Source organism: Oncorhynchus mykiss, chromosome 4 (assembly GCF_013265735.2).
Source record: "Oncorhynchus mykiss isolate Arlee chromosome 4, USDA_OmykA_1.1, whole genome shotgun sequence".
Lineage (NCBI taxonomy): Eukaryota > Metazoa > Chordata > Actinopteri > Salmoniformes > Salmonidae > Oncorhynchus > Oncorhynchus mykiss.
In genome coordinates, this window is record NC_048568.1 from 17120069 (window position 1) to 17134825 (window position 14757).

The following is a 14757-nucleotide window of genomic DNA, read 5'->3' on the forward strand; positions in this document are numbered from 1 at the left end:
ACCAATCCTCGACTTCGGCGATGTCATTTACAAAATAGCCTCCAATACCCTACTCAACAAATTGGATGCAGTCTATCACAGTGCAATCCGTTTTGTCACCAAAGCCCCATATATTACCCACCATTGCGACCTGTACGCTCTCGTTGACTGGCCCTCGCTTCATACTCGTCGCCAAACCCACTGGCTCCATGTCATCTACAAGACCCTTCTAGGTAAAGTCCCCCCTTATCTCAGCTCGCTGGTCACCATAGCATCACCCACCTGTAACACGCGCTCCAGCAGGTATATATCTCTGGTCACCCCCAAAACCAATTCTTTCTTTGGCCGCCTCTCCTTCCAGTTCTCTGCTGCCAATGACTGGAACGAACTACAAAAATCTCTGAAACTGGAAACACTTATCTCCCTCACTAGCTTTAAGCACCAACTGTCAGAGCAGCTCACAGATTACTGCACCTGTACATACAGTGCCTTGCGAAAGTATTCGGCCCCCTTGAACTTTGCGACCTTTTGCCACATTTCAGGCTTCAAACATAAAGATATAAAACTGTATTTTTTTGTGAAGAATCAACAACAAGTGGGACACAATCATGAAGTGGAACGACATTTATTGGATATTTCAAACTTTTTTAACAAATCAAAAACTGAAAAATTGGGCGTGCAAAATTATTCAGCCCCCTTAAGTTAATACTTTGTAGCGCCACCTTTTGCTGCGATTACAGCTGTAAGTCGCTTGGGGTATGTCTCTATCAGTTTTGCACATCGAGAGACTGACATTTTTTCCCATTCCTCCTTGCAAAACAGCTCGAGCTCAGTGAGGTTGGATGGAGAGCATTTGTGAACAGCAGTTTTCAGTTCTTTCCACAGATTCTCGATTGGATTCAGGTCTGGACTTTGACTTGGCCATTCTAACACCTGGATATGTTTATTTTTGAACCATTCCATTGTAGATTTTGCTTTATGTTTTGGATCATTGTCTTGTTGGAAGACAAATCTCCGTCCCAGTCTCAGGTCTTTTGCAGACTCCATCAGGTTTTCTTCCAGAATGGTCCTGTATTTGGCTCCATCCATCTTCCCATCAATTTTAACCATCTTCCCTGTCCCTGCTGAAGAAAAGCAGGCCCAAACCATGATGCTGCCACCACCATGTTTGACAGTGGGGATGGTGTGTTCAGCTGTGTTGCTTTTACGCCAAACATAACGTTTTGCATTGTTGCCAAAAAGTGCAATTTTGGTTTCATCTGACCAGAGCACCTTCTTCCACATGTTTGGTGTGTCTCCCAGGTGTCTTGTGGCAAACTTTAAACGACACTTTTTATGGATATCTTTAAGAAATGTCTTTCTTCTTGCCACTCTTCCATAAAGGCCAGATTTGTGCAATATACGAGTGATTGTTGTCCTATGGACAGAGTCTCCCACCTCAGCTGTAGATCTCTGCAGTTCATCCAGAGTGATCATGGGCCTCTTGGCTGCATCTCAGTCTTCTCCTTGTATGAGCTGAAAGTTTAGAGGGACGGCCAGGTCTTGGTAGATTTGCAGTGGTCTGATACTCCTTCCATTTCAATATTATCGCTTGCACAGTGCTCCTTGGGATGTTTAAAGCTTGGGAAATCTTTTTGTATCCAAATCTGGCTTTAAACTTCTTCACAACAGTATCTCGGACCTGCCTGGTGTGTTCCTTGTTCTTCATGATGCTCTCTGCGCTTTTAACGGACCTCTGAGACTATCACAGTGCAGGTGCATTTATACGGAGACTTGATTACACACAGGTGGATTGTATTTATCCTCATTAGTCATTTAGGTCAACATTGGATCATTCAGAGATCCTCACTGAACTTCTGGAGAGAGTTTGCTGCACTGAAAGTAAAGGGGCTGAATAATTTTGCACGCCCAATTTTTCAGTTTTTGATTTGTTAAAAAAGTTTGAAATATCTAATAAATGTCGTTACACTTCATGATTGTGTCCCACTTGTTGTTGATTCTTCACAAAAAAATACAGTTTTATATCTTTATGTTTGAAGCCTGAAATGTGGCAAAAGGTCGCAAAGTTCAAGGGGGCCGAATACTTTCGCAAGGCACTGTATCTCACCTATAATTTAGCCCAAACAACTACCTCTTTCCCTACTGTATTTATTTTATTTATTTATTTATTTTGCTCCTTTGCACCCCATTATTTTTATTTCTACTTTGCACATTCTTCCACTGCAAATCTACCATTCCAGTGTTTTACTTGCTATATTGTATTTACTTTGCCACCATGGCCTTTTTTTGCCTTTACCTTTACCTTTACACGTCATTTGCTCACATCGTATATAGACTTGTTTATACTGTATTATTGACTGTATGTTTGTTTTACTCCATGTGTAACTCTGTGTCGTTGTATGTGTCGAACTGCTTTGCTTTATCTTGGCCAGTTCGCAATTGTAAATGAGAACTTGTTCTCAACTTGCCTACCTGGTTAAATAAAGGTGAAATAAAAATAAATAAATAAATGGAGGAATGGGCCAAAATACCAGCAACAGTGTGTGAAGACTTACAGAAAACGTTTGACCTCTGTCATTGCCAACAAAGGGTATATAACAAAGTATTGAGATAAACTTTTGTTATTGACCAAATACTTATTTTCCACCATAATTTGCAAATAAATTAATAAAAAATCCTACAATGTGATTTTCTGGATTTTTTTTCTAATTTTGTCTGTCATAGTTGAAATGTATCTATGATGAAAATTACAGGCCTCTCTCATCTTTTTAAGTGGGAGAACTTGCACAATTGGTGGCTGACTAAATACTTTTTTGCCCCACTGTAATAACACTGTCTGGCTGGACTGTTTCTCATTCTCCCTCTCTCTCCATCTCCCTCCTTGCCAGGTCACATTGGCAGCCTGCAGGCCACTCAGATGACCCACGAGGCAGCCATCCGGGACCTGGAGTCTGAGAAGTCTCGTCTGAAGGACAAGGTGATCCGTCTAGAGGAGGAACGCGGGGCCCTCCAGAACAAGACCCACGCACTAGACGACAGGCAGAGACAACAGATTCTATCCCTGGAGAAGGTGAGTGTTCAGTGTGGTGGAGGGAACTATATATCTGCCTCTCTGGATCCTTGAGTTGTTTGAGGACAGACTGTTATTCTGCACCAGCTGTTGCAGTGCCTAAATCCACTCCTCCATGTTTAATTCACAAAACTCAACATCTTGGAAAGAGAAGTTACTAAAAATTGCACTTTTGTTAACGTTTAGCTGAGTACTTTGATTTAGCAAAGACTACGTTTTTTTTGGTATAAATAGACATCACTTTTGCATCACAGTTTGCTTTGTTATATCTCAGCTATTAGCCATTTCTTCCAATACAGTCACCATTTTGCTCTAAGCCATGCTTTCTGGTTGTAAAATAGCATTTAACTTCAATTATTGATGTCAGAGTACACAACAACCCAAAAAATATTTTACGACTAAGAATTTAGCTTGCTCCTTGGAAAGTCCCCCCTTGCTCTCAGGAGTTACAGAGCCCTGAAATTTGCATTGCCTCTGAACTCACAAAATGCTGCTGAGCGAGTCAAATTTGAACAACCTTTTAAAAAAGAACGTCCAAAAAGGTCACATTATTTACGAACCGTAGCGCAGAAGACAAACTGCAGTTCCCCTGTAAATGTCAAGCAAGATTTATATCCCATTCTGCATTTTCATTATGGTAAAATGCACCGTTGAATCTTTCACCATATGCCGTTCTGAATATGTAATATGCTCTCAAGACAGGGATAGTGTTGTGTTGACATTGGTGTGTCTTAATGACAATTCCCCCCAGTCACTTTCACTGCAATGCTGTAGCCTAAAAAACGGAGAGCGATGTGCTCACCTCTCCAGTTCCCAGGAAATCGCTGTCCTGTTTCACATTACCATAGCCTTGAGTTAGGTGTTACGATGACAACTTGATGGGAACGGAGGCGTGAGTACATTTTTCAGATCTACTGGGCTGCTGGCATTCTGAGAAGTGCGCCCCTCTCTCTCTCTCTCTCTCTGAATGTGTCAGAGTGGATTTGAAGCATCTTTAGGCTGTCACCTTCTTGCCACAACAACACACCGACAGACAGCGAGACTGAAAAGCGGAGCAGCCGTTCATGTGTTGCCTGTGTGTGACTGACTCAAATAGATGCTCACTCAAATTACCAAGGGAATGTAAATAAGACCGTAATGAGCTTAGCATTCTGCTCACAGCTGGTTTTAATTCAACTAGAATCAAGCATCTTAGATAAACACATAGGGCTGACAGTCATGGTGTTGTCTCTGTGTGTGTTGTTCCATCAGACTCTACGGGAGGAGAAGCAGGTGTATGAGAAAGAGATGGTGAACATGCGTGCCAAATACGAGGACGACGCCGCCCACTTCAAAGAGTCACAGACCCGGGCGCTGGAGGAGCTGTCGAAAAAACACCGGACCACCCTGGAGAACACACAGACTACTGCCGAGAAGGAGAAGAGCCGGCTACTGGCCGTGAGTTACACACACACACACACATAACCTCCAGTAACACAACACTGTATCTACGCAACACACACACACACTGCGGTGAAACCGCAGCTACACACTGCTGCAATGGGATGGGCTGAACATACACGGCAGTACACTGCATCTATGATCATTTCACCTCCAAGCCATGTTTTGCTATGATTTGGCTATTGCTATGAATATCAAATGGACTGGGCTTACAGTAATAGATTCTGCAATTGACATTACAACCACCCTAATGAACAAGTTACACCGGATCCAACAGCAAGACTAAAACAGTAAGACTCATGTGTTGTCTCTCTTGTCCCGATGTGTGTTTTGTCCTGGGCCATCATTGTAAATAAGAATTTGTTCTTAACTGACTTGCCTAGTGAAATAAATAAAAACTAAAGAACAACAGTTGAAACAATGATTGCCTTACACTAATTGAATGTGGGGATAAGAGAAAGGTCTATTCTGGGTCGGGACTGCTCCATACCCTCCTATTAGGAAAGAGTCCAGACCAATTTTGTGGACTCTTGTCACATGACTTGGGTTGAGTCTGACTCAAGTCACAAATTTGATGACTTGTGACTCGACTTAAAAGAAAAGAACTTGAGACTTTACTTAGACTTGGAGCCTCAAGACTCGGGACTCGACTTTGACTTGAGACTGATGACTTGAAATTATCTGGCCAGGTTTTGTAATGTTCTGTCACTCGTTTTGTGGCACAGAGTCTACGTGGATTACTCTCCACGCAGCCAGAGACAGTAGCCGCAGCATCTCCCTTGCAAAAAAAGCCTGCAACAGATTGGCTAGTGAAACGTACACTCGGCGCTCTGATTGGACCAGCAAACTGTCAGTCAACACAGGTCGGGTGAAGATCTAGCGAACAGATTGCTGATTGGCTGTACACTCATAGGATAGGGTGCAGCGCAAACGTCAAAATATAGAAAGAGAGGATTGAAATAGGCTACGTGGCCTGCGTTCCACGCTTTGGAGTCAGAATGTTGAATAAGCGAAAAGGATTATTCCATGTATGCACGGTGTTGAAATATCATTAATAATCATTCAGTTTGATTAAGACGAATGTAGCAATGTATGTGGAAATGACCTTTTACATTGTAGAACCAGTGTATTGTAATTGCCAATTGGGTAATTGTATGGTCCTGAAAGAGTTCCTGTTAGACAGGTTCCATTTGGTTTTTCAACGGGAGGCTGTACAGTCTTGCCCTCTACCTGTGTCCGTTCAGATAGGACAGGTGGAGCCAGAGGCAGATGCTATTTCTTTTTGGGATATTGCCTGTGTATATTTGGTCAATCTACTTGTATGTTTTGTGTGATTTGGCACTTTCACCATTGGATCACCAAGACCTGTAAATAAATCTACGCTCTGAGCACGTCAACCTGCCTTGCCTTCTGCTGATGTCACGCCCTTACGACTGATACAAGATCCCTATTTTTACAATAGGCTTATCAAAATGTATTGTAGACAAAATATTGAAAAGGGCTGTCTGGTAGCCTCAATAAATAGACAAAGAGTTGTAGTCGAACAAATCGTTGCGCGAGACATGACTTGAAAACGTGCGACACGACTTGACTCGCTCTTAGTAGGCACGACTTGGACTTGACTCGAGCCTTGACCCGTTCTACTCGAGACTCGACTTGAACCTCGGACCTTGTGACTTCAGAGTTGCTTGTGACTGTAATAATGCTGACTTGGTCCCACCTCTGGTTTCAAGTAGGTGTTAATCAATCACACAGACACAAATTGCTGCTGGAACCAATGGAGAGAAAGAGAAAGAGTGGGGGAGAGAGAGTCATTACAATGGGCAGAACAGCCTCGCTTCCCTTCAAGCCCCTCCATGTCATTTGCATGCACGAATTCCAGGCTTCGCTTCTCTGATTTGGTTCTGCAGCTTGGCTGCCACTTGTCAAGGCAATCCCACGAGTGTTGAAAACAGCTCTGTGCTGGTGTACCTTTGAGTATCCTCAAGTGCTGCCTGCCATACACACAGACTGTTATTATGGATGGCTAGTGGTTTGAAATCACATGGAAACAGATTGGTTATAATGGTTGACAACAGCCCCATCAAAAACATTTCCTATTTCCTTGCTGTCTGACAGCAGTAATGTGTGATTGTCACCAGTCTCCCTCAGCTTTTAGGTTTTGCTCAGATCTAGGTCTTCCTCCCTTTCCATTCCATCTCTATATGAGAGCCCAGTGCTATCTGTCTCAGTACCTCCACTGGGTCTCAGTATCCCAGGCCGTGTCTCTGTATCCCAGGCCGGGTCTCTGTATCCCAGGTCGGGTCTCTATCCCAGGCCGGGTCTCTGTATCCCAGGCTGTGTCTAGCGTTGGGTGGTAGCCATGCCGTCATACTGTTTCTGTACCATACTGAGGTATACTGTATTACCGGAAGTGCGCACAATGGGCGCTATAACATTTTTGTTGTTGTAGTTTTTAGTAGGCAACAGGGATCTTGAATGTCTCTGCTGTAAGGCAAGAATCTTGGCATTAACATCTAGCCACTAAGCTAGCAAGTTAGCAAACCAGATGCATAACTGCCCTGATCCCTGAGCTGGAAATAATTCATTTGACACATCTTACATTTCTTATAGTTATACTTAACTTATGTTTATAAAACAGTGGTGTAGCATGCATCTTACCTTATTGAACACATTTTGACTACCCCTGTGTACTGTATAAACAGTATATCACCCAAGCCTAGCTGTGTCTCTATCTCAGGCTCGTCTCTGTATCCCAGGAGGTGTCTCTATATCACTCTCTCTCTATATATACATTTGAAGGCGGAAGTTTACATACACCTTAGCCAAATACATTTAAACTCAGTTTTTCACAATTCCTGACATTTTAATCCTAGTAAAAATGTCCTGTTTTAGGTAGAGGTCGACCAATTATGATTTTTCAACGCAGATACCGATACCGATTATTGGAGGACCGATTAATCGGCCGATTTTATGTATTTATTTATTTGTAATAATGACAATTACAACAATACTGAATGAACACTTATTTTAACTTAATATAATACATCAATAAAATCAATTTAGCCTCAAGTAAATAATGAAACATGTTCAATTTGGTTTAAATAATGCAAAAGCAAAGTGTTGGAGAAGAAAGTAAAAGTGCAATATGTGCTATGTAAGAAAGCTAACGTTTCAGTTCCTTGCTCAGAACATGAGAACATATGAAAGCTGGTGGTTCCTTTTAACATGAGTCTTCAATATTCCCAGGTAAGTTTTAGGTTGTAGTTATTATAGGACTATTTCCCTCTATACCATTTGTATTTCAAATAAAATCAAATTTATTTGTATAGCCCTTCGTACATCACCGGTATCTCAAAGTGCTGTACAGAAACCCAGCCTAAAACCCCAAACAGCAAGCAATGCAGGTGTAGAATCACGGTGGCTAGGAAAAACTCCCTAGAAAGACCAAAACCTAGGAAGGAACCTAGAGAGGAACCAGGCTATGAGGCGTGGCCAGTCCTCTTCTGGCTGTGCCGGGTGGAGATTATAACAGAACATGGCCAAGATGTTCAAATGTTCATAAATGACCAGCATGGTCAAATTATAATAATCACAGGCAGAACAGTTGAAACTGGAGCAGCAGCACGGCCAGGTGGACTGGGGACAGTCATTATGCCAGATAGTCCTGAGGCATGGTCCTAGGGCTCAGGTTCTCCGAGAGAGAGAAAGAAAGAGAGAATTAGAGAGAACATACTTAAATTCACACAGGACACCGGATAAGACAGGAGAAGTACTCCAGATATAACAAATTGACCCTAGCCCCCCGACACAAACTACTGCAGCATAAATACTGGAGGCTGAGACAGGAGGGGTCAGGAGACACTGTGGCCCCATCCGATGATAGCCCCGGACAGGGCGAAACAGGAAGGATATAACCCCACCCACTTTGCCAAAGCACAGCCCCCACACCACTAGAGGGATATCTTCAACCACCAACTTACCATCCTGAGACAAGTCCGAGTATAGCCCACAAAGATCTCCGCCACGGCACAACCCACGGCCCACGGCCCAACCCAGACAGGAAGATCACGTCAGTGACTCAACCCACTCAAGGGACGCACCCCTCCTAGGGACGGCATGAAAGAGCACCAGTAAGCCAGTGACTCAGCCCCTGTAATAGGGTAGAGATTCCCAGTAGAGAGAGGGGAACCGTCCAGGCAGAGACAGCAAGGGCGGTTCGTTGCTCCAGAGCCTTTCCGTTCACCTTCACACTCCTGGGCCAGACTACACTCAATCATATGACTTTGACTGTTGGATGTTCTTATAGGCACTTTAGTATTGCCAGTGTAACAGTTATAGCTTCCGTCCCTCTCCTCACTCCTCCCTGGGCTCGAACCAGCAACACATCGACAACAGCCACCCTCGAACCAGAGTTACCCATGCAGAGCAAGGGGAACAACTACTAGAAGGCTCAGAGCGAGTGACGTTTGAAACGCTATTAGCGCGCACTAACTAGCTAGCCATTTCACTTCAGTTACACCAGCCTCATCTCGGGAGTTGATAGGCTTGAAGTCATAACAGTGCAATTGTAACGGTTTTCTTGAGGTGAAAGAGAGGCGGACCAAAACGCAGCATGGTGGTTATTCATGGTTCTTTAATATAGACACTATACATGAATAAACTAACAAAACAAGAAATGTGAAAAAACCAAAACAGCCCTATCTGGTGCAAACACAGAGACAGAATCACCCACCAACCAAGGACCAAGCGGCGTGGTAAAAGACAACAGCGGCCATCATCACAGGACTCCTGGACATGGGAGGAGATACTGAACGGAGAGGGACCCTGGGCACAGGCTGGGGAATATCGCCGCCCCAAAGCAGAGCTGGAGGCAGCGAAAGCTGAGCGGCGGCGATATGAAGAGGCAGCACGGCAGTGCGACAGGTACGAGAGGCAGCCCCCAAAACATTTTTGGAGGGGGCACACGAGGTGTGGAGCTAAGCCAGGTAGCAGACCTGAGCTCACTCCTCGTGCTTATTATAAGCAGCGCGTTACTGCTCAGGCACCGTGTTATGCGGTTAAGCGCACGGTGTCGCCAGTACGTGTCCATAGCCCGGTGCGCTATAGGACAGCCCCCCGAGAGTGTCATGCGAGTGCGGGCATCGAGCCAGGGCGTATGGTGCCTGCTCAGCGGGTCTGGTCGCCGGTACTCAGTTTTGGCCCAGGGTATCCTACCTAAGTATGATTCTCAATCAGAGACAACTAATGACACCTGCCTCTGATTGAGGGTGCAGTGCGTCCTCTGCCTGCGCTCCGCTCGTGCCGGGCAAATGTGGGAGTGGAGCCTAAGGGAGAGGTGCGCGTAGTAAGCACTAGATCTCCCGTGCTTACCCACAGCCCGGTTCAACCTGTGCCTGCACTCTGGAGGGTCCGGGCTAGAGTAGTTGTCCAGCCTGGGGAAGTGGTGCCAAGGATGCGCACCAGAGCTCCAGTGCTCCCCCACAGCCCGGTCCTTCAGGTGCCTCCTCCTAACACCAAGCCTCCTGAAGGTCTCCTGAAGGTTCCTGTGGCAGCCCCACGCACCAGGCTGGCTCTCTGTCTCCTCCCTGCAGGTGGTCCTGTCTGTCCGGCGCTGCTGCCGGAGTCTCCCGCCTGTCCGGCGCTGCTGCCGGAGTCTGAGGCGCCAGAGCCCCTCAGCCCAGAGGCGCCAGAGCCCCTCAGCCCAGAGGCGCCAGAGCCCCTCAGCCCAGAGGCGCCAGATGTTCCGCCCCTCTGTCCCGAGCTTCCGCCCCTCTGTCCCGAGCTTCCGCCCCTCTGTCCCGAGCTGCCGCCCCTCTGTCCCGAGCTGCCGCCCCTCTGTCCCGAGCTGCCCCTCTGTCCCGAGCTGCCCCACTGTCCATTGAGAAGGGGTGCCATGGTTAGGAAGCCACGGAGGCGGACAATGAGGCGGACTAAGACAATGGTGAAGTGGGGTCCGCGTCCCGTGCCAGAGCCGCCACCGCGGACAGACGCCCACCCAGGTTAAGGTTTTGCGGCCGGAGTCCGCACCTTTGGGGGGGGGGGGTACTGTCACATTCCGACCTTTATTTCCTTTGTTTTGTATTTATTTAGTATGGTCAGGGCGTGAGTTGGGTGGGCAGTCTATGTTTGATTTTCTATGATTTGGGGATTTCTATGTTTCGGCCTAGTATGGTTCTCAATCAGAGGCAGGTGTCATTAGTTGTCTCTGATTGAGAATCATACTTAGGTAGCCTGGGTTGCACTGTTTGTTTGTGCGTGATTGTCTATGTTGATTGCTTTTTTCAGCACAGTTCGCATTAGCTTCACGGTTGTTATTTCGTTTATTGTTTTGTATAGTTTTTCAGTGTTCAGTGTTTTCTTTATTAAAATTCATGATGAGCACATACCACGCCGCATTTTGGTCCTCCGATCCATCTTGCCTCTCCTCTTCAGATGAAGAGGAGGACGACCGTGACAGCAATGCTTGACGCACAACGAAGAGCTGATGGCAAAACACACAAAAGTGCTGTTTGAATGAATGTTTACGCGCCTGCTTCTGCCTACCACCGCTCAGTCAGATACTTAGATACTTGTATGCTTGTATGCTCAGTCAGATTATATGCAACGCAGGACACGCTAGATAATATCTAGTAATATCATCAACCATGTGTAGTTAACTAGTGATTATGATTGATTGTTTTTTATAAGATACGTTTAATGCTAGCTAGCAACTTACCTTGGCTTACTGCATTCGCATAACAGGCAGTCTCCTTGTGGAGTGCAACGAGAGAGAGGCAGGTCAAGAGGTTGCAAGATTGGAACCCCCGAGCTGACAAGGTGAAAATTTGTCGTTCTGTTCTGCCCCTGAACGAGGCAGTTAACCCACCGTTCCTAGGCTGTCATTGAAACTAAGAATGTGTTCTTAACTGACTTGCCTAGTTAAATAAAGGTTAAATTAAATTAAAATAAATAAATATAAATAATATTTAAAAATCGGAAAATCGGCGCCCAAAAATACCTATTTCCAATTGGTATGAAAACTTGAATTCGGCCCTAATTAATCGGCCATTCCGATAAATCGGTCGACCTCTAGTCTTAGGTCAGTTAGGATCACCCCTTTATTTTAAGAATGTGAAATGTCAGAATAATAGTAAGGAGAATTATTTATTTCATTTTCAGCTCTTTCATCACATTCCCAGTGGGTCAGAAGTTGACATACACTCAATTAGTATTTGGTAGCATTGCCTATAAATTGTTTAACTTGGGCCAAACGTTTCGGGTAGCCTTCCACAAGCTTCCAACAATAAGTTGGGGGAATTTTGGCCCATTCCTCCTGACAGAGCTGGTGTAATTGCGTCAGGTTTGTTTGTAGGCCTCCTTGCTCGCACAAACTTTGTCAGTTTTGCCCACACATTTTCTATTGGATTGAAGTCAGGGCTTTGTGATGGCCTCTCCAATACCTTGACTTTGTTGTCCTTATGCCATTTTGCCACAACTTTGCAAGTATGCTTGGGGTCATTGTCCATTTGGAAGACCCATTTGTTACCAATCTTTAACTTGCTGACTGATGTCTTGAGATGTTGCTTCAATATATCCACATAATTTCCCTACCTCATGATGCCATCTATTTTGTGAAGTGCACCAGTCCCTCCTGCAGCAAAGCACCCCACAACATGATGCTGCCACCCCCATGCTTCACGGGTGGGATGGTGTTCTTCAGCTTGCAAACATAACGATGGTCATTATGGCCAACAGTTCTATTTTTGTTTCATCAGACCAGAGGACATTTCTCCAAAAAGTATGATATTTGTCCCCATGTGCAGTTGCAAACCAGTCTGGATTTTTTTATGGCGGTTTTGAAGCAGGGGCTTCTTCCTTGCTGCGCCGCCTTTCAGGTTATGTCGATATAGGACTCGTTTTACTGTGGATATAGATACTTTTGTACCTGTTTCATCCAGCATCTTCACAAGGTCCTTTGCTGTTGTTCTGGGATTTGACTTGCTGACTTGCCAAAACTATAGTTTATTAACCAGAAATTTGTGGAGAGGTTGAAAAACAAGTTTTAATGACTCCAACCTTAGTGTATGTAAACTTCTGACTTCAACTGTATATATCTTAGGCTGTGTCTGTGTCTCAGTCCAGACTATTCTCTGTGTGTGTCAGGGTCCAGAGCTCTGCTGCCTCCGTTCCAGTCCTGCAGGAGGACAGGGAGGCGGCAGAGCAGGTAGTGGCTTTGTATCTGGCCTAGCACCCACGCCTCATTTACCACTACAATGAGAACTCATCTCCCCACCCCGCCCCCGCTTTGCTCTGCTCGACCACTCAGACACACACAGCACCAGAACCGACATCAGCCTGCGCCGAGGTGTTGGAGACGGCTGACATGCACCCTCACACATCCATTCTGCACCTCACTACAGAAAACCCCGCTCTGACTCCATGGAACACTGAGAAGCGTTTCTATCTACTTGAAAACATCTGCCACACTGACATGACTAAACTGTCTGTTTTGATAACATATGAAATTAAATGACTCAGAAGACATGCACGATTGACTCAGCCAAAATGCAATCTGTCATCTTTTTGCTTCTCGGCTCCGAGGCTGCCAAAGGCTTCAGTCAACTCATCCCCCTCCAACATGGTTGTATTATTTAGTGTTTTCGTCATTTAAAAAACGTCCGCATAACAGATATCGGGTTGAGCCGCTGTAATTAGGCTTGTTTATATCAGGGCTGGCCAACCTAACACCATTGTTTGGAGTTAAAGCCTTTTCAGCTCAGAAAAACAAGACTGTCTGTACTGGCCCATGATGGCTGCTTGAAGGGAGGGAAGATATTTTTTTCCCACTGAGTGTCAATGGTAGTGTTTGTGTGTGTGTGTGTGTGTGTGTGTGTGTGTGTGTGTGTGTGTGTTTCGGGCACACAAATCAGCCTGGTCATTCTACATTGTCAATAGATTTACCAGTGGCAGCTCACATCTCCCTGTTTAGCCTTATTGTTTTAAATAGGAGGAAATGGAGGTAGCAACCCCTTTTGTTCCTTCACCAGGATAGTATTTGAGTTCCTGGAGTCTAATTTGCATAAGCCCATAGTAGAGGAAGATAGACACCTCACCGGGTGCTTCGGCTGCTTCCAGGAACCGTATCTCAGGGAGACAAATGTCAGTCGCTCTCCTTTGTCAGGACGAAGGTGGAGGTCTCCGAGACAGAACGGAGAAATGCTTTATTGTCATTGATTAGACTAGCGCCCAGAGAGAAAAAGAAAGAGAGCGATGCCTCGGCAACTATCACCTGCACTGCTGCTTATCATATCCTCTCCTCTCCTCACGCTCCCCAACAGAGATGCAGGACAGGGTGAGAGCGAGCAGATAGATCATGTAGGAGAGGGCTTATGTTTGTGCACCGGTGAGTCAGAGTCACAAATAGCAGTTTGACGAGTCGACGCGTCGGCTGACATCCTATTTTGGGCGGACTCCCTGAGGCTCTTCCTCTTCTTCCCTCTACGCACAGCACAGCAAGAGGAGGAGGAAGGAAAGACAATTTGTCATCCTTCTGTCCCAAGACGTGGTCATGAGTCACCTCCTTGGCTGGCATCGCCAAGGTGTGGGAAGGACCTTTACTGTTGACACTGAGGTAGAACTAGTGACTAGTCAAACTACCATGGGCAGCTGACAGCGTAGACTTAGTGTGGCACAAACTTTTAGCCGTTTTAAAGAGTATGCACTATTCAAGAACTGTGCGCAAGGTGAACTCAGTGACTTTGCTTCAAAGCCGACACACACACACACACACACACACACACACACACACACACTACCATTGACACATTGAAAAAAATAGGGGAAGACGCTAATGAGATTAACGGCCTAATGTCTTGACTCTTGTTTTGGAGGGATGGTATCATGCAAAATAGATAAGCTCCTATTTGCATATGAGTGTGCTCTGGAAGATGAGAGCTCTAAATCATATACTCTTCAACCACACATACTGTACATAAAGTGTGCAGAGCAGTTCTCTCTGAATAAGGTGGAACTATACATTATTCAGTTAGCTCTACTTAGTGCACCATGCTGACAAGTCTGCTGCTCATGCAGATAGATACTGCCTTTTGAGATCGCACTTTAAAGTATCTTGTCTATTTCATATTCTGTGTGATATGTATTCTTCCCAGTTTTTGGTCATGGGAAAGCATTAAAGGGACTTGTAAATGAATCATATGTACCCATTCATTCTGGAAGAATATAACGTATCAATGCCTCCGGAGCTTAGTTCAACTGTCACACCCCAT

At 45.2% G+C, this 14757-nt stretch overlaps 1 protein-coding gene across 5 annotated transcripts in view; it reads left to right on the plus strand.

Annotated features, from left to right (window-relative positions):
- The window catches only part of LOC110522208 (protein FAM184A), a 163519-nt gene that overhangs the window by 88555 nt on the left and 60207 nt on the right, over positions 1-14757 (plus strand). For all 5 annotated transcript variants that reach the window (XM_021600410.2, XM_021600412.2, XM_021600411.2 and 2 more), the window contains 2 exons: positions 2868-3049; positions 4301-4486. In XM_021600410.2, coding sequence (XP_021456085.2) covers positions 2868-3049; positions 4301-4486 — 368 coding nt within the window. The remainder of the gene's footprint in view (positions 1-2867; positions 3050-4300; positions 4487-14757) is intronic.